Here is a 20604-nt window from a genome sequence, read left to right on the forward strand (position 1 = left end):
ATTTTTACCGTTCTCAAGTACATTTTTCAAGTATTTAAATTTTATCAGAAAGTCTTTGGAAAACTTTTACTTCAATACATTCCAAAGCATGATGCACTTTTTACTTCACTTTAAGAAGTACAATAAAAATGTATTACTTTCTTGTACTCAAGTAAAAGTAGGAAAGTACTAAATTGTATAATATTAAGTATTAAATGTGTGTATCTGGCGGCCTCTGGCGGCAGTACATTAAACCTCATGCTCATTTTGTTTAGGATGGTTGCGTCATTTCCGCCGTTCGTCCTTCACTGAGTTCCTCCTGTAGCTCGTGACTGTCAGAGAGAACCATGGCGTGAGTTTATTAACCCTCATAAACACTGAAAACAGCCGCCATGTGGAGGATTCAGAGTTTAGTGGGCAGAGGTGAGTGATTCTGAAACATTCATACACTGATACATCTGCGCTGATCTGATACACTGATATGATACATTAATACACTGATATGATACATTAATACACTGATATGATACATTAATACACTGATATGATACATTAATACACTGATATGATACATTAATACACTGATATGATACATTCATACACTGATATGACACATTAATACACTGATATGATACATTAATACACTGATATGATACATTAATACACTGATATGATACATTAATACACTGATATAATGTTTCATTGTATGCGGTCTTTCAGCAGTTGTGTGTCAGTTTCATTGATATGAACATGATTTTAGTTGTGTATCTTAATAAAACACATATTTTAATAAGTCTGAGGATAGTTTCACTTTAACAGACTTGTGAACAGAACAAATGCCAAATATGTTATCATCAAATGTGATCAAATTGGCTTCATATGTAGAGTTTCTCACATTTATAGACTTGACAGGTTTTCTTTATTGACTTATGAGGAAGATGATGATTCATATTAACAAACACAGGAAGAACAAAAACAAGTAAATACATTTAAAGTCTTTCATAACACTGTAAAAAATGCAGTGAGTCCTTCTGTACACACATGCATTCATGAGCGTGAAAGAGAAACTGCATCTGAAGTCTCATAAATGAACAATGTGCACAAAATCTGTGCATTTTCACAGCAGATGTTGCATTTGTCGGTTCATAAACCCCAAATCTCTGAAACTCACACGCCGTTTTGCTCTCGACCCGCAGTGTTGAGCCGCTGTCATGGAAACACTCAGCTGCGGCTCTCGCAGGGTCATCACGTGGAGGATGAGGTCATCAACTCCTCCATCCTGACCGGCGGACGGCACGCGTCGGACAGCAGCAGGTACTGGAGGACATGTGTGATCTGTGATGTCATACGTGAACCTGATAACAAATCAATTCACGTTCTGTCTGTCAGTTCTCAGAGGGGTCAAGATGACCAGAAAAAGAAACGAACATCTCAGTTCTGCTACTCTGGACTGCCGAGATACACCGCTCTGGATGCCGTGGGCTGGGTACGTCACTTATGGACTGACCAATCAGAAGACAGGAGCACTTCTGCCACCTCTATTTGTTTTATTAATTACTTAAATAATTGTTTCTGCAGGGCGCCGCTGCCGTTCTCTTCATGCAGCTCTGTCGCAGGATCCACTCTCGGTTCTCCTCTCATGCGGATCAGAACCCTGGACCGGCCCGGATCAGAGACGTCGGACTCATGGGGAAATGCTCCTACAAGGTCCTGATTGACATCCGTGAGTCCTGCTGTCAATCACACGCACATATCGGCCACTAAATCTTTGATATTAGTAACATTATATGTACATACGTACATTTTCACACACATATACATCATTTAAAAGAATAAAAATATCTTGGTATTTACACAAACATCTCTCTCAGTGTCCAGGGAGAATGTTTTGTCCGGCGGCGTGACGGTGAGGTGCCTGCGGGGGGCGCTGCAGACTCCAGAGCAGAATGACAGCAGCAGCAGCAGCAGCAGTCATAATAATAGTGCCAACAGCAGTGATGGAGATTCGACCTCTGACCCGCAGACGGCACACACCTCTGCTCACCAGCAGGAGGAGACAGCGAGCGGCCCGTCCCACTCCGGTCAGAACCAGCACAATTACACATTCAGATAATAACAGGGTTCTTACAGGGTGCTTGAATTTGACTTAAATCCTGGAAAACTCTTGAAAACAAACATTTATGAAGAGGTAATTGAAAAGTGCTTGAATTATTGAAAGACTGTATATATGAAATTAGTGTTTAATTTTTTAGAAAATAACACAAAATATAAAATTATAAAATCTTACAAATAATATTCATGCTAATTTAAAGTTACAGCCCATCAGATATAGATATTGAGCCATTTCACATGGCTATGAGCGTGATACAGCTTTCATTCTTCGGGTCAATCATATAAAAAAAAAAAACAGTTTGAATGAGAAAAGTGATATCTTTGTCATAGTATCCTTTCAATGGTTAAGGGGATTTCCAGTGTTGTTTAAAGTTAAAATAATTTCTTTGTTTACAAACTTGCTTCAAATGATTCAGCGTTTCTTTTTTTTTTTCAATGAATGGTCTACCAACTCACTCTTAAAAGGTTAGTTCACCCAAAAATGAAAATTCTGTTATTTATCTCTCTCCCTCGTGTCGTTTCACACCCGTAAGTCCTTCGTTCATCTTCAGAACACAAATTAAGATATTTTTGTTGAAATCCAAAGGCCTGAGCAATGACATTTCCTCTCTCAAGATCCATTAATGTACTAAAAACAGCCAAAAAAAAAAAAATAACGACTTATTTAGTGATGGCCGATTTCAAAACACTGTTATGAATCTTTTGTGTCGAATCATGATTCGGAATGCGTGTCAAACTGCTGAAATAACGTGACTTTGGCGCTCCGAACCGCTGATTCGACACGCTGATTCATAACGCTCCGAAGCTTCATGAAGCAGTGTTTTGAAATCGGCCATCACTATATAAGTCGTTATTTTGTTTTTTTGGCGCACCAAAAATATTCTCGTCACTTTATAATATTAATATTGAACCACTGTACTCACATGAACTGATTTAAATATGTTTTTAGTACATTAATGGATCTTGAGAGAGGAAATGTCATTGTTCAGGCCTCACTGAGCCATCGGATTTCATCAAAAATATCTTAATTTGTGTTCTGAAGATAAACGAAGGTCTTATGGGTGTGGAATGGCATGAGGGTGAGTAATAAATGACAGAATTTTCATTTTTGGGTGAACTAACCCTTTAAAGTCAGTCCCTTACCGCCACCTACTGGCGTAACTATGTAAAGTGCACTGAAGTTGTTGATAAACCTCCATCAAATACTAAGTACACCAACATTATAATTTATTGAACAATAATAGCCATTATAAACTTTGTTTTTAATATATATATATATATTAGTTGTAAGTGATTATTGAAGATTTTGTTTTATTAGAATACTTTTTAGAGTTTGAACAACAGTCCTGGAATTTAATTTTACAGTATCAGTACAAACCCTGTAATAAAGATGTGAAGTGGACTGGAAGTTGACTCTTTAGTTCTTGATTTTCTTACAGAAGAAACTCTTTTTCCTGAACAAGTGAAACCACAGGTAACGTTTTAAACCTAAAAACACAATAAACACGATTTGCTTTAGTTAAACCCTTCATCATCACGAGTGTTTCCTGCAGGAGCGTCTCACACCCGATGAAGCAGCGCAGAATTTGAGACACGTGACGGACAGCAGCGTTCCCGTAATCCTCAACATCATTGGTAATGCTGATGACCTCACACACACACAGAGCGTCAGTGGATGATCTGAACATCTCAACATCGTATCGTGTTTCAGGTCTGGAGAGCGCTAAAGCGGGTGATTACGAGACGGCGTTCTCGTGTTTTCTGGCTTCAGCTCAGCACGACTACAGCAAAGCTCAGTTTAATGTGGGAGTTTGTTACGAGAGAGGACGTGGAGTACGGCGAGACCACAGCAAGGTAAACGCACGTGCGCTTGTTTCACGTTTTAGATGATCTTCCGTGTTTAAACGCATTTGACTGTCGTCTCTCAGGCGGTGCATTACTACAGACGCGCCGCAGTCGCTGGCCACCATCAGGCTCAGTATCGCTGCGCTAAACTCCTCCTGAGCAGCAGAGGGCAGCAGAGCTCAGAGACCGACGCAGCAGCGGCACTGAACTTCCTGTACGCGGCGGCAGACGCCGGACTCACAGAGGTACAGCTGATATTTACATTGCTTACATTATCACGTATGGGCTCAGACCGGTTCTAGATCCTGAATTTCAGGGTTCTAGATCCTTCTAAAGTATGTTTTAGAAAAGCTTTATCCTCACATTGGTTCATTTTGACCATTCAATAGGGTCTCTCTGGCTATAAGAGCAAGATGTCAAAACAACTCTAGAAAATTTACCCTTTGTTCTAGAGACTAATCCTCTCAATATGTGTGAGCAAACTAATTTTTTTGGGGGGGAAGTATGCAAAAGTTTTGAGCAAACAAATTTTTTGGGGGGGGAAGTATGCAAAAGTTTTGCGAGCGAAGTATGCAAACGTTTTTGGAGCAAACAAATTTTTTTGGGGGGGGGGTATGCAAAAGTTTTGCGGGCAAAGTATGCAAAAGTTTTGCGAGCTAACTAATTTTTTTGGGGCGAAGTATGCAAAAGTTTTGCGAGCTAACTAATTTTTTTGGGGCGAAGTATGCAAAAGTTTTGCGAGCTAACTAATTTTTTTGGGGCGAAGTATGCAAAAGTTTTGCGAGCTAACTAATTTTTTTGGGGTGAAGTATGCAAAAGTTTTGCGAGCGAAGTATGCAAACGTTTTTGGAGCAAACTACTTTTTTTGGGGGGGGGGAGTATGCAAAAGTTTTGCGGGCGAAGTATGCAAAAGTTTTGTGAGCGAACTAATTTTTTGGGGGGGAAGTATGCAAAAGTTTTGCGAGCTAACTAATTTTTTTGGGGCGAAGTATGCAAAAGTTTTGCGAGCTAACTAATTTTTTTGGGGCGAAGTATGCAAAAGTTTTGCGAGCGAAGTATGCAAACGTTTTTGGAGCAAACTACTTTTTTTTGGGGGGGGGAGTATGCAAAAGTTTTGCGAGCGAAGTATGCAAACGTTTTTGGAGCAAACAAATTTTTTTGGGGGGGGGGTATGCAAAAGTTTTGCGGGCAAAGTATGCAAAAGTTTTGCGAGCTAACTAATTTTTTTGGGGCGAAGTATGCAAAAGTTTTGCGAGCTAACTAATTTTTTTGGGGCGAAGTATGCAAAAGTTTTGCGAGCTAACTAATTTTTTTGGGGCGAAGTATGCAAAAGTTTTGCGAGCTAACTAATTTTTTTGGGGCGAAGTATGCAAAAGTTTTGCGAGCTAACTAATTTTTTTGGGGTGAAGTATGCAAAAGTTTTGCGAGCGAAGTATGCAAACGTTTTTGGAGCAAACTACTTTTTTTGGGGGGGGGAGTATGCAAAAGTTTTGCGGGCGAAGTATGCAAAAGTTTTGTGAGCGAACTAATTTTTTGGGGGGGAAGTATGCAAAAGTTTTGCGAGCTAACTAATTTTTTTGGGGCGAAGTATGCAAAAGTTTTGCGAGCTAACTAATTTTTTTGGGGCGAAGTATGCAAAAGTTTTGCGAGCGAAGTATGCAAACGTTTTTGGAGCAAACTACTTTTTTTTGGGGGGGGGAGTATGCAAAAGTTTTGCGAGCGAAGTATGCAAACGTTTTTGGAGCAAACTAATTTTTTTGGGGGGGGGGTATGCAAAAGTTTTGCGGACGAAGTATGCAAAAGTTTTGTGAGCGAACTAATTTTTTTGGGGCGAAGTATGCAAAAGTTTTGCGAGCAAAGTATGCAAACGTTTTTGGAGCAAACAAATTTTTTTGGGGGGGGGAGTATGCAAAAGTTTTGTGAGCTAACTAATTTTTTGGGGGGGGGGAGTATGCAAAAGTTTTGTGAGCTAACTAATTTTTTGGGGGGGGGAGTATTCAAAATTTTTGTGAGCTAACTAATTTTTTGGGGGGGGGAGTATGCAAAAGTTTTGTGAGCTAACTAATTTTTTGGGGGGGGGAGTATGCAAAAGTTTTGTGAGCTAACTAATTTTTTGGGGGGGGAGTATGCAAAAGTTTTGTGAGCGAAATAATTTTTTGGGGGGGGGAAGTGTGCAAAAGTTTTGCGAGCGAAATATTTTTTGGGGGGGGTGTTAGTATGCAAAAGTTTTGTAAGCAAACTAATTTTTTGGGGGGGAAGTATGCAAAAGTTTTGCGAGACTAATCCTCTCAATATGATGTCCGGGGGCCTCTAGACTACCGGCACGTAAAGTTTGGGGCCGAAGGCGTGCAACTTTGAGACAGGACCGAATATCCCATTGACATTTATGTCAAACCACGGGGCCCCTTGGACAGTGTCCAGAATTCTGTGTCCCTTTGACCTTGTTTAATACATGATTGGCCCAAAAGAGACACTCGTCCATGAACTGCCTGTGAAATGTCCTTTGAATAAGTTGCAAGCAGGACATCTGAAATACAGGGGTCAAAAGGTCACAGTGCCTCGAAATTTGGCACAGTCAACCATCAAGGTCCCCAGAATTGGGCCCCCAAGTTTCATGGCTCTAGGTGTTTCCTGAGCCTATTGGCCCCTGGGAAAGTAACTGTGGCATAAGGCCTTTACAGGCACAGGCCCTCATAGAGATCTATATAAGACAGAGAGATGTATGAAAAATAACAAAAAATATTTTATCGCATCTCTCAGCCTAGCGCTCTCTATATATATCATTAAGGGCCCCATGATGAAACTTTCTGTGAAGTTTGGGGACCTTGGGACCTCCAGGGGCCAAACGTGGGCCACTGACACGTGCACCTTATCCTATTGATTTTCATAGGTGTTCAGAGGACAGCGCTCGGACAGGTCCAGATGTCCTAAAATTGAAATTTATGTCACACCACAGGGCCCCTGGGACAGTATTCAGAGTTCCGTGTTCCTTTGACCTTGTTTTAAACATGACTGACCCAAAAAGAGATGCACGTCCATGAACTCCCTGCGAAATGTCCATTGAATGTCTATTGCAAGCAGGACGTTCAAAATACAGGGGTCAAAAGGTCACAGGGCCTCGAAATTTGGCACAGTCAACCATCAAGGGCCCTCGAAACAGGCCCCCAAGTTTCACAGCTCTAAATGCTTCCTGAGCCTATCAGCCCCTGGGAAAGTAACTGCTGCACGAGGCCTTCACAGGCACAGGCCCCCAAAGAGATCTATGAAAAATAGCAAAAAAACATTTTATCACATGTCTCAGCCTAGCCCTCCTGGTATATCATCGAGGGGCCCGTGATGCAATATTGATTTTCATAGGTGTTTGGTGGACACATAACGTTTTAGCACCCACACAGCAACAGATAAATAATCTCCCATCCCATAAACACAGTCTGTGTCCCTCTCTGTCTCCAGGCTCAGGTGTATCTGGGTGTCGTGTTGTCTCAGGGTTCAGAGTGTGACGAGAAACAGTCCGTTCATTATTTCAGGATGGCGGCTGAGCGAGGGGTAATATATAATCTATATTAATGATGTGCTTTTGATGAACGCAGAGGTTAATCGTGTTTATCACGTGTGTGTGTGAAGGACAGCGGTGCTCTGGTGTGTCTGGCTCAGTGTTATGAGAAGGGTTTCGGCGTGTCTCCGTGTGTCCAAACCGCCATCACACTGTATCAACAGGCAGCAGCCAGAGGAAACCAGCAGGCCAAAGACGTCCTGAGAGACAAACACAGCAGAGAGGGTGAGACACACTTACAGAGATAAAAACACATAATAAAAGTAGCTGCGAGCATCAGACCAACTGCAAAATATACATTTGGAGACTGCTTTAACTCAATGCTTAAAAGACCTTAAATACAAGCACTTGTAATGTGACATAGTTGCTTATTTCTTTTGACCAATAGGTGGCGCTGACACCAAATTGATGTGGTGTTGTGTAACAATAAATATAAAGTGACATGTCCCTCCCTTCTCTCTAGTCCTGCGCTCGATCCGATCTGCTCCTTGCTTCTCTGTGATTGGTCAACTGAATCTGAACTCCATCGCTCCTCAAGAGACCAGAGATGAGAAGCCCCGCCCACAGCAGCGATCTGACTGTCAATCACAGCCGCTTCCTCATTCCTGGAGTACAGGAAGTCTGAGTGCGCTGCCGTCAATCACGCTTCAGATGCTCAGTGCTGACAGCAGCCGCAAGGTTTGGACGCTAGGGGTGCGATAACGCCACAGATGCTTAGTTACGAATTCATCTCTCTTCAGTTACTCATTGTTTGTTAATGGTCCGCTGGTCAAAATGAGTCGACAAATACAAAAAAAGCATATGCACAAGCATGTCGCTGTTAGAAACGCACACGAAACTACCTGAGCGAGGCTCAGATCTGACACATGACTGTTGTCTCGGATTATGATATTATAGTTTACCTATGAGATGTGATAGCTTTTGTTTCTGCCACTTTAAAATTGTTTTGGGCAGTGGGAATCTCTTTATAATGTGTTTTGGTTTAGTATATATTTGTGTGTTTGGTTAGGAAAAGTTTGTGTGAAAACTGTAGAAGCTTGTTTCTGCCACGGGAAAAATATATAAAAAAGGTAATTGTTACTCTTTTATCTCACAATTATTAATTTTGAGAGGTAAACTCTTGAGGAAAGTAGTCAGAATTTTGAGATATAAATTGCAAGATATAAATTTAGAATTTTGAGGAAAATAGAATTGTGAGATATAAATTCAGAATTTTGAGGCAAATAGAATTGCGAGATATAAACTTAGAATTTTGAGAAGAATAGAATTGCGAGATATAAATTCAGAATTTTGAGGAAAATAGAATTGTGAGATATAAACTTAGAATTTTGAGAATAGAACTGCAAGATATAAATTCAGAATTTTGAGGAGAATAGAATTGCGAGGTATAAATTCAGAATTTTGAGGAGAATAGAATTGCGAGATATAAACTTAGAATTTTGAGGAGAATATAATTGTGAGATGAATTCAGAATTTTGAGGAAAATAGAATTGCGAGATATAAACTTAGAATTTTGAGAATAGAATTGCGAGATATAAATTCAGAATTTTGAGGAAAATAGAATTGCGAGGTATAAACTTAGAATTTTGAGGAGAATAGAATTGCGAGATATAAATTCAGAATTTTGAGGAGAATAGAATTGTGAGATATAAACTTAGAATTTTGAGAATAGAATTGCGAGATATAAATTCAGAATTTTGAGGAGAATAGAATTGCGAGATATAAATTCAGAATTTTGAGGAGAATAGAATTGCGAGATATAAACTTGGAATTTTGAGAATAGAATTGCGAGATATAAATTCAGAATTTTGAGGAAAATAGAATTGCGAGATATAAACTTGGAATTTTGAGGAGAATAGAATTGCGAGATATAAATTCAGAATTTTGAGGAAAATAAAATTGCACGATATAAACTTAGAATTTTGAGGAAAATAGTAAGAATTGTGAGATATAAATTATAAGATATAAATTACGAGATATAAATTCAGAATTTTGAGAAATAGAATTGAGAAATATAAATTGCAAGATAATTGAGATATAAACTCAGATTTAAAAAAAAAATAGAAATGCAAGAAATAAATTATAAGATATAAACTTAGAATTTTGAGGAAAATAGTAAGAATTGCGAGATAGAAATTGTAAGATATAAATTATGAGATAAATTAAGAATTTTGAGGAAAATAGAATTGCGAGTTAAATTACGAGATATAAACAGAATTGTGAGATGCAAACACTCAATTCTTTTTTATATTTTTATTCCGTTCCAGAAACAAGCTTCCACAGAATACAGTGAAATTGTGACTGTGTTTTTACTGAGCATGTAGAACGTGATGTGAAAGAATAAGCTTTTCTCTGTATTATTTGTGTATAATCTGCTCTCAGACTGCCTTGTGAAGGTCACATGATGCTTTCATTCATTCTTATTTTCTGTATTTTTCAGAAGAGTTGAACACATTGTTTACATGATTAGATCACATATTCATTCAGAAGCAGAATTATTAATTATCAAGAGAATAACACCATTAGCACCATTTTCTACTAAATGATTTTCACGTGCCAAAGGTTTAATTAACAGATGTGCCTTAATTGGACAGTACACAAATACTAAACCCGAACAAGCCAACAGTACTTTGTTACGAGTCCCAAATATCAGAATCTGATGTAGCACTTTTGAGGTTTACTGAAAATAACTTAATTATAAAGCACCTTCTTTAACTCTGAATAGAAATAAAGACTTTTTTTTTTTTTTTACCGTGTGTTTGTGTTTGACTGATATGCCTCAACAAAAATGTACCATTTTGAAGTAATATAGTTATACATTTATGTAAGAAGTGTTCAGAATCTCGATTTAATTTGTTCTTTAATAGATTTTTTTGATGACACTGGTGGCTAACACCAGGTAAATCACAATTTTACTCTAGTAACAATAGCTGTTTAATATTAATATAATATAAATTATAATATAATATTTATATTAAATGCATTTGTGAGGGTTGTTGTTTTATTTTTTTCACTTCAGATGAGAATTTTCATTATAAATGTTTTGAAAATATAATTCATTTGAATATTAAGCCACTCTCTAGGAAAGTTATGTCAGCGCGACCTGATTAATATTCATGCAGCAGCTTGCGCTCAGCGCTCGGATTGGCCGGTGCACGCGTACGCGAAGCGCATGCGCAGACAGGAGCACACAGTGTACGCGGTGCGGAGAGGTCTCGGATTGCGGGCGTCTGGGCTTTAAAAGCGGGCGTCACCTCGCGGCTCCGCATCAGCATCTTCAGGCGAGAGAGCAGCTGAAACAGTCGCGCGCTGCTGGTGCTGGTAAGTGACTGTCTCTGAACAGATGACGTCATGTTCACACACAAACGCGCGCGCTGAATCTTGATTATACCGATTAATGTAATAATGCATCTTCGCTGCATTAACTTTATAGAATTGAGGATTGAATTGAGTTTGTCATGCACAGGATGCGCGTTCTGAGAGCGTGACTTGACACTTCTCACCATCATATGTCATGTAGGAATATGTGTGTGTGTGTGTGTATATATATATAATAATCGTGTATGAGATGCATGGAGCATTTGTTGTTTGTGTAAGTTCAGATGTGCGTCATTAATTGCACCGAATGTTTTGGGCCGAACAGAACCGATCATGATCGCCTGACAAACAGCAACTTCTGTGCATGCACTACATGATGATGTCATGGCTGGATTTTAGTCAAACTTATAAAATATTCACTTTTATTTTCAAACGGTCTTGTATTATATGACATTTTGTTGCATTTCTAATTCTATGGCATATATGATGAATATAATTCTATATGCAACACTGTGTTATCTTGCATTTGTGCTGTTATGATCTATTGTATTGCATAGAGGATTTTATTGCATAATCAGAATTAGCAGTTACTAGTGGCTTTTACTATTTAATGCAATACTGTACCATACTATACTGTAGTGAAGGTATTGAGTTATGATTGCTGTAATATACAATTTCAATTTTTATTGCATATAAGATTATAACCAGAGTTAGAATATGCATCATTGCTGTACTGTGCGAAAGTTTTGGAAAGTCATGCATTTTTGATACAGTATCCTATTTTAAATTGTATTGCATATATGATTATAATTAAAGTGTTTGTAATTATATTCCAAGAGTATTTTTATATATTATGCAATACTATACTGTACTAGTAAAAAATTTTTTTACATTTTTACTGTTTCCAATTTTATTACATATATGATTATAATCCTACATGCAATAAAATTCAATGCTGTGTTATACTAGTAGAGTCTTGAATTTTTGCTGTAATATCCATTTTAAAATTTTGTAGCACAGGAATATAATAAGAGTTAGCATAAATTATTTTATTAGTGCCTTTTACTGGAGTCATTGTTTTTTTGTTTGCTGTTATATTGGTATATGTTACAGTATAGAGAGACTTTACTAGTATAGTACAGTATTGCATAATATATTAAAAGTTACTGAGTCTTGCACTTTTTGCTGTTATATCCAATTTCAATTTTTATCACATATATGATTATAATGAAAGTGTTTTTAGTAATTTTTTTTTCCCAAGAGTATTTGGCTATATCATGCAATACTCCACAGTTATTAAGGTTTGTATTTTTGCTGTTATATTTTATTTTAGATTTTATTGCACATACAAACATAAACTATTGGTATTTTACAGAGCTGTCTCTGCGAGATGTGTAGAAGTGAAATCATTTAATCCTTGTGAATTTAACATCCTGTTGTCTTCTTGAATATCTTTATTTTTCAGTATATATGAGTTATTAATGAAGACAATAACAAAGAATAACATTCTGAATGCTGTATCACTGATGTGATCAGTCAAAACAACAGCTTTTGGCTGATGCACCGAAAACAGTCACGCATGTGGAGACTGACACGCATTGTGTGTGTGTTGTGTGCGGGCTGTTGTGCTGAATATTGCTGTATAATCACACTGATCTTCTGTAAAAATCTGCAGCAAACACATTTTCCACGCCAGTCCATCAGAACCTGTGTGTTTGTGTGTATATGTGTGTGTTTGTGTGTATACATGTGTGTTTGTTGGCGTTTAACTTGAGACGCTGTGCTGACTGTGCAGTTCATGTAAAGGTGATCGGGTCTAAGAGTCACAAACACACGATGAAACATGAAACATAGAAACTGAGGAAATGTACAGCAATCGCTCAGCTGCAGATACAAAACAGAATTCTCAGATCTCTGACTGTATCATGACAAATCTGAGAGGAATTTTCAACATGATAAACATGCAAATCATGATAAATCATGCTAGCAACATGTTAAATCATCCTAGCAGTGTGATCAAACATGCTAGGATTGTGTTGAAACATGCTAACAACATGCTATTCATGTTAACAATATGCAAAAACATGATAAATCATGCTAACAGTGTTAAATCTTGGTAGCAATGTGCGAAAACATGATAACATAAACATGTTAATTCATGTTAGCAATGTGTTAAAATAATAACACCATCTTAAAACATGCTAAAACATGCTAGCAGTGTGATAAAACATGTTAGGAATGTGGTAAAACATGCTAACAACATGCTATTCGTGTTAACAATATGATAATTCATGTTAACAGTGTTAAATCTTGGTAGCAAAGTGTTAAAACATGCTAGCAACATGCTAAGTCATGTTGGCAATGTGTTAAAATGTTAGCACCATCATAAAAAATGCTAGCAGTGTAGTAAAATATGCTAACGACATGCTATTCATGGTAACAATATGTTAAAACATGATAATTAACGCTAACAGTGCTAAATCTTGCTAGCAATGTGTTAAAACATGCTAGCAACATGTTAATTTATGTTAGCAATGTGATAAAACATGTTAGAAAAAACATGCTAATTCATGTTAGCAATGTGGTAAAATGTTAGCACCATCTTAAAACATGTTAAAACATGCTAGCAGTGTGATAAAACATGCTAGGAATGTGGTAAAACATTTGAACAAACATGTTAATTTATGCTAGCAATGTGATAAAACATGTTAGAAACATGCTAATTAATGCTAGCAAAGTGTTAAATCATGTTACTAATGTGGTAAGATGTTATCAAGCAACATGCTATTTGTGTTAGCAATGTGTGTTAAAACATGCTATTGTTTATTAATTAATGCTAATGTTTATTAATGTAATTAATGCTAACAAAATGTTAAAACATGTTAGCAACATGGTAATTCATGTTAGCAATGTGATAAATGTGCTAGCACCATACTAATTCATGATAACATGTTAGAACATGTTAGCAAAATGTTAATTCATGCCAGCAACCTGTTAAAACATGTTAGCAAAACATTCTAATTCATGCTAGCAATGTGCTAAAACGTTAATTTTATACTAGCAATGTCTTTCTTTCTTATTCTGCTTAAGTGAATTAACGTTTTCTCTCTTCACAGCCGATTTATCACTTGCAATGATGTCACTGCAGAAACCTCCCCTCAGGCGTAGCGCATCAACTATAGAATCGACCAATCACAGCAGCCCGTTGTTGACTCCGCCCACCTCCCTTAATTTACGCTCCTCCCACAACCAGCAGCTGAGCTGCGACACCATAAAAGAAGGCGTGGTCACGGATTCCAAGGAAACACAAGGCTCTTCAAAGAGTCGTCAAAAATATGCACTGACGAATATTCAGAACGCAATGGGTTTGAGCCAAAACCCCGCCCCTTTGAGCCAAAGCCACGCCCCTGTTCACGGTAAACCCGCCCCCACCAAATCAGCCTCTTCTTCATCTCTCTACTGCTCCTCACTTTCCTTTTCCACCTCCAATCCCAAACTGGCCAAAAATGGCACCAACTTGCAGCTGAAAGAGGAGCAGCTGGACCTCAACAAGAACGACAAGAACCTCCTAAGCAGGAGCAGCTGGGATTGGCTGGAGGGGAAGGACAACCAGAAGAACCCTACAATCAGAAGGAGGACCAAGAGCTTTCTAGAATACCATCGAGAGGAGGAGGCGTCCAGCAGCCCCAATAAAGACACGCAGGCCGAGGAGAAACACCTCCTGCCTAAGCTGGAGGCGCAAACGTGGGCCAAAGAGAACCATGTGGAGGCGCATCTGACCCTCCCCCAGAACCACCTGCTCCTGCTGGCCAGCGAGGAGGAGGAAGAGGAGGAGAGTCCAGAGCGGCTGGACGTTTACGAACATGTGCTCCGGCCGAACAACGAGCGTGTGTGCCGCGTCAGAGACGGGACGGCAGAAACCGACGCTTCTCCGGGCATAAAGGCCAAAATGAGCCCTGCGACGCTACGTCTGGATCTGAGACGAGACGAGGCCGAGGAGTCGCCCGAACGCCTGGTGCGACCCGAAAAACAGGTGGAGGATGAGGAGGAGGAAGATTCCAGCTGGACGACACTGTCTCAGGAGAGTCCGTCTGTGGAAACACCTCAGGAGACAGGTGACTAGCAACATGTTAAATCATGTTAGCAAACGTGGTAATTCATGCAAGCAATGTGTTAAAACATGCTATTAACATGCTATTTCATGTTAGCAAAATGTTAAATCATGTTAGCAATTTAGTAAACATCCTAGCAAACATGCTAATTTACGCTCGCAATGTGATAAAACATGCTAGCAATGTGGTAAAAAATGCTAGCAATGTGGTAAAACATGTTAGCAACATGCTATTCATGTTAACATTATATTATAATATGATAATTCATGCTAGCAGTGTTAAGTCATGTTAGCAATGTGATAAAACATGCTAGCAAAACATGCTAATTCATGTTAACAAAGTGTTAAATCATGTTATCAATGTGGTAAAACGTGGTAACGTTAATGAATGATAACAATGTGATAAAAATGCTAGCAATGTGGTAAAAAATGCTAGCAACATGCTATTCATGTTAGCAATATGTTACAACATGATAATTCATGTTAGCCACGTTAAATCATACTAGCAATGTGATAAAACATGCTAGCAAACGTGCTAATTTATGTTAGCAATGTGTTAAATTATGTTAGCAATGTGATAAAACATGTTAGCAAAACATGCTCATTCATGCTAGCAATGTGGTAAAATTGCTAGCAATGTGATAAAACATGTTAACAAAACATTCTAATTCATGCTAGCAATGTGGTAAAAATGCTAGCAACGTGGTAAACATGCAAGCAATATGCTATTTATGTTAGCAATATGTTATAACATGCTAATTAATGCTAACAACATTACATCATGTTAGCAAATGTGCTAAAACAAGCTAGCAACATGGTAATTAATGCTAGCAATGTGCTAAAACATAATGCTAGCAATATGTTAAATCATATTAGCAATGTGATAAAACATGTTAGCAACTTTGTTAAATCATGCTAGCAATGTGCCTAAAATATGCTAACAACATGATAATTAATGCTAGCAATGTGATAAAACATGCTATCAACATGGTAATTAATGCAAGCAATGTGTTAATTCATGCTAGCAATGTGATAAAAAATGCTAGCGATGTGATAAAACGTTAGAAATGTGTTAAAACATGCTAGCAAAAAATGTTAATTTATGCTAGCAATGTGATAAAACATGCTATCAACATGTTAATTCATGCAAGCAATGTGTTAATTCATGCTAGCAATGTGATAAAACATGCTATCGATGTGATAAAACATGTTAGAAATGTGTTAAAACATGCTAGCAACATGATAATTAATGCTAGCAATGTGATAAAACATGCTATCAACATGTTAATTAATGCAAGCAATGTGTTAATTCATGCTAGCAATGTGATAAAACATGTTAGAAATGTGATAAAACATGCTAGCAATGTGATAAAACATGTTAGAAATGTGATAAAACATGCTAGCAATGTGATAAAACATGTTAGAAATGTGTTAAAACATGCTAGCAACATGTTAATTTATGCTAGCAATGTGATAAAACATGCTATCAACATGATAATTAATGCAAAAAATGTATTAAAATGCTAGCAACATGCTAATTAATCCCAGCAAAGTGTTAAAACATGTTAGCGATTGTCTTTCTTTCTTTCTTTCTTTCTTTCTTTCTTTCTTTCTTTCTTTCTTTCTTTCTTTCTTTCTTTCTTTCTTTCTTTCTTTCTTTCTTTCTTTCTTTCTTTCCACTTCACTAAATTTAAAGCTTGTAAAACTGTCAGACGTTCATACAGAACTTTACTTAAAATAGCAGTTTTCTATGTAAATATATTGCAAATGTACGGTGTTGCAGGTGTTTGGGAAGAGCCTCCTCAGCTGCAGGACGTGCCGCAGGAGTATTTCTGGCGAGATCAGCCTGTAGTCTGTGACGCCCGCGTTGACCTGGAGGCGGAGCCAAGAGTGAAGGGGGCGTGTCTGCCTGTGCCCTGCACTAAAGCACAGACTGAGGTAGAAACATTTACATTTATTCACTTTTATCCAAAGTGACTTACAAATGAGGAATAGAGCAGGCGATTCAACATAAAGAGTCAATAAACTCCAGAAGAGCAGGTAATATGAAGTATGAGTCATCGTTTTCAATAATGCAGTCTAGAACAGGAAGCATTAAGGAATGATTGTTATTAGATAGAGTGGCGATCTTCAGCTCTTACCACAGTTTTCCTGCAGATGATGATGATGATGTGTGTGTGTGTGTGTGTGTGTGTGTAGCGGCCCAGCAGTATAGTGTCGGACAGCTCTGTGGAGCCCGTTCCTTCATCAGCAGCCTCGTCACCCTCCTCTTCCTCACTGTGCTACGAGGCGATGGGACGCGCGGCCAGTTTCCTCAACAACAACTACCTGGTAAACACATGAAAATAAACACAAATAAAATAAGTTGGAAATACCTTTGCAGAGATACAGATGAATGTGTAAATATGTGCTGCACGCTTTCCTCTCAGTAAACACAACAAAAATGAGAAAACAGTAGTTCAGAGAAGGCGGAGCCTCAGAGCCACACCCACATATTACATCATCACCACAGACCAATGATAGTCCATAGGTGTTTACCAGCTGGAGCTCTGAGCCAGTTTGATCAGTTGCTCCTAATAACTGGAGCAGGAAGACAAGCAGATGTTTTCTGAAATTTGAAACTTTCAGTTTTTCTTATTAGCCGTGAACTAATGTGTTCTACAGGACCTGACGGAGACACGTGACTCCCGAGAGAGAGAGAAGCGGCGGGAGCGAGAGCGACAGGAGGAGCGAGAGAGAGAGAGACAGATGAACCGAGCGAGTTTAGGCGCTCACGGCGGCCCTTACAGCTTCATCAACCACAGGTGAAGCTCCTCAGCTGTAAACACACACATCTGAATATTGATCACACAGCTCACATGATCACATGATGATCTTTATCCTCTCCAGAGCTAAAGTCCCATCAGCCCCTGCAGACACCGTCATACCCATCAATGACCTCGAGACGCAGGTAATTTCACCAGTTATTATCACTCAGATCTTTTTTTTTCTTACTGTAAATAATTACCAAATATTCACACAACTTAAGAATGAATGACCACTAAAATATCAGCATTAAACAATGACGAGGGATGACACAAAATCACACTGTAAAATAAAATAAATAATGATAATAATAATAATAACAACAACAAGGGATGACATAAAATAACAGACACCCCAAAATAAAAATAAAATTAAAAACAATATAAAATAAATAAATAAATAATAATAATGATGAGGGATGACATGAAATCTCACAGACATCACAAATTAAATAATAATAATAATAATGATGAGGGATGACATGAAATCTCACAGACATCACAAATTAAATAATAATAATAATAATAATAATAATAATAATAATAATGGTCATAATAATAACAACAATGAGGGATGATAAAATAACATAGACACCACAAATAAAAAATAAAATAAAAAACAATATAAATAAATAAATAAATAAATAAAAATAATGATGATGGTTGACATAAAATAATGTAGAATCACAAATAAAAATAAAATAAATAATGATAATAATAATAATAATAACAAGGGATGACATAAATAAAATAAAATATAAATATAATAATATAATATAATATAAATAAAATATAATATAAATAAATATAATAAAATTAAAAATAAAATATAAAAAAATAAATAAATAATAATAATAGGGGTGACAAATCACACAGACATCACAAATAAAAAAATAATGATAATAATAATAATAAAAAATAACAACGAGGAATGACATAAAATAACATTGACACCACAAATAAAAATAAAACAATATAAAATAAATAATAATGATGAGGGATGACACAAAATCACATAGACATCAAAAATAAAAATATTAAATTGATAATAATAATATTATATGGACTTGGTCATGTTAGATAAAAAAGTTGGGATGTTTTCATGGCTTTTTAGTTTCTCTGTAATTTAAGTAGGGAATCAACACATTTATCTCAGAACAAAATAGGGAAAAATCAGGTTTAGAAGTTGTGACTCTGGATTTATGGATATGAAATTTGCCCAACAAGCACATTTCCACAGCACTGTCCAAGAGTTAATATTACATAACAGAAACAGGACAAGTTCTCAAATGATTTCATTTAAATCATTAAAAGATGTAAAAAAAAAAAAATTGAATTGAAAACAAGTAATTGAAAAAATATTGATTCCTTTTCATAACCACGAAAAGAACAGTTTGGATGAATTTCCAAGAAAACATTGCAAGGGTAAATATTATGAAGGATTTCACTATAACTGAGACCAAAAGATTATATTATGACCAGATATTATAGAAAGATATTAAAGGATAAATCTATTGCCATAAACCCACAGCTTTCAGCGTAACACTGATCGAAGGAGCTCATTTCAGTGACATTTAACAACAGTGACGTCGTGTGGCGCTGCCTGGAACTACAGCTGCAGTTTGATGCATTGTGGGAACAGAAGAATGACATCATCTTCTAATATACAAGATTGTGTGTGCAACAGGTTTATCAGATCATGTTGATCATTTAGAGACAGATCAGTAGATTCATCGGGTTAATAAAGGAGTTTTGTTACATTGATTTGATTGGATCATCTGCTGTTCCAGGTGTTTTGGGTCCAGTATCTGGGCTGGTTGGAGGTGCGGGACACAGATATGATGTCTGGGAAGAGCGGCGCGGCGGTCAGCGACTGTATCCAGCAGCTGCAGCAGCGCAGAGAGACGGACAGCGGCCGGACGAGGGTGAGACGGGCTTCTCTCTGAACTCCTTCATCTGATCTCAGTAATAAACTCACACGTCTCTCGTTCTCACGCTCAGAGACAGACGATGCTGCTGGTCCTGCAGGACGTCACTCTCTCCCTCATCGACCCCACTGACCACACCCTCCTGCACTCTCAGCCAATCAGCTGCATCCGTGTGTGGGGAGTGGGGCGGGGCCTCAGCAGGTTAGACTCAGTTTCCTTGAAGCCTTTTTTTACGCTAGTATATGCTTGTTTAGAGGTGATTCAGCTTCTTCCACACACTAAGTGTGCATGACACGTTTTAGAACATTGAAGGAGGTTTAATCGATCGCATTTTAATTTTGTTCTGACTGACACACTCTTTCTGTCTGTGTTTGAAATGGACTGCTAGTGTACTGCACACTACACAGAATATACAACGCATGCAACAGTAGTTTGTGACACTGTCACATGACATTGTTATGTTGCATATTTAATTCAGTGAATGGTATCACACGCAAAAAATCCTTATTTTATTATCCAATTTGTGTCAAATAATGTTCAGAATAGTATACTAACATATGCAGTATGTTACTGTCTGCGCAGTGTAAAGTATACTGTGCACAATTTGGGAATTTTCTGTATTTTTAAATGCAGAATATGTAGTATGAATCCAGAGCAGGGTTATGATTATCTACTAAACTACAACCAAAGAAAACATTTTAATTACCTGAAAAAAAAAAAAAAAACTTAAACTTATTTGATTTCAGCTAGTTTCTCATTTTCATTGAAAGTTGAAGTACTAAACTTAATAAACTGAATAAACTAATTAATAAACTAAAATGAATAAATGCTCTATAGAAATATAAAAAATAATAATAAAAATGACGAAAACACATCTAAAACAAAATAAAAGTTGAGTGCAGTGCATTGTTGGATACAAAATGCCATTTGTTCTGGTGGTTTAGAAAAATGCAA

At 37.4% G+C, this 20604-nt stretch overlaps 2 protein-coding genes across 2 annotated transcripts in view; both read left to right on the forward strand.

The window, feature by feature from the left end:
• The first annotated feature begins 263 nt into the window (after positions 1 to 263).
• Positions 264 to 10216, forward strand: dele1 (DAP3 binding cell death enhancer 1). The gene is made up of 12 exons (XM_067395376.1): positions 264 to 402; positions 1176 to 1293; positions 1369 to 1465; positions 1558 to 1702; positions 1851 to 2060; positions 3531 to 3565; positions 3645 to 3726; positions 3803 to 3945; positions 4020 to 4181; positions 7390 to 7482; positions 7561 to 7714; positions 7953 to 10216. Exons 1-12 carry the CDS (start codon positions 372 to 374, stop codon positions 8189 to 8191), a joined length of 1509 nt encoding a protein of 502 aa, XP_067251477.1. The 5' UTR covers positions 264 to 371; the 3' UTR covers positions 8192 to 10216.
• A 3724-nt stretch (positions 10217 to 13940) lies between these two features.
• LOC137035953 (amyloid beta precursor protein binding family B member 2) overlaps positions 13941 to 20604 on the forward strand; it is a 23229-nt gene continuing 16565 nt past the window's right edge. Inside the window, exons 1-7 of the mRNA XM_067409847.1 lie at positions 13941 to 14922; positions 16702 to 16856; positions 17118 to 17249; positions 17583 to 17722; positions 17808 to 17868; positions 19513 to 19647; positions 19724 to 19851. Coding sequence (XP_067265948.1) covers positions 13941 to 14922; positions 16702 to 16856; positions 17118 to 17249; positions 17583 to 17722; positions 17808 to 17868; positions 19513 to 19647; positions 19724 to 19851 — 1733 coding nt within the window. The remainder of the gene's footprint in view (positions 14923 to 16701; positions 16857 to 17117; positions 17250 to 17582; positions 17723 to 17807; positions 17869 to 19512; positions 19648 to 19723; positions 19852 to 20604) is intronic.

The sequence above is a fragment of the Chanodichthys erythropterus genome, chromosome 1 (genome assembly GCF_024489055.1).
Source record: "Chanodichthys erythropterus isolate Z2021 chromosome 1, ASM2448905v1, whole genome shotgun sequence".
Taxonomy (NCBI): Eukaryota; Metazoa; Chordata; class Actinopteri; order Cypriniformes; family Xenocyprididae; genus Chanodichthys; species Chanodichthys erythropterus.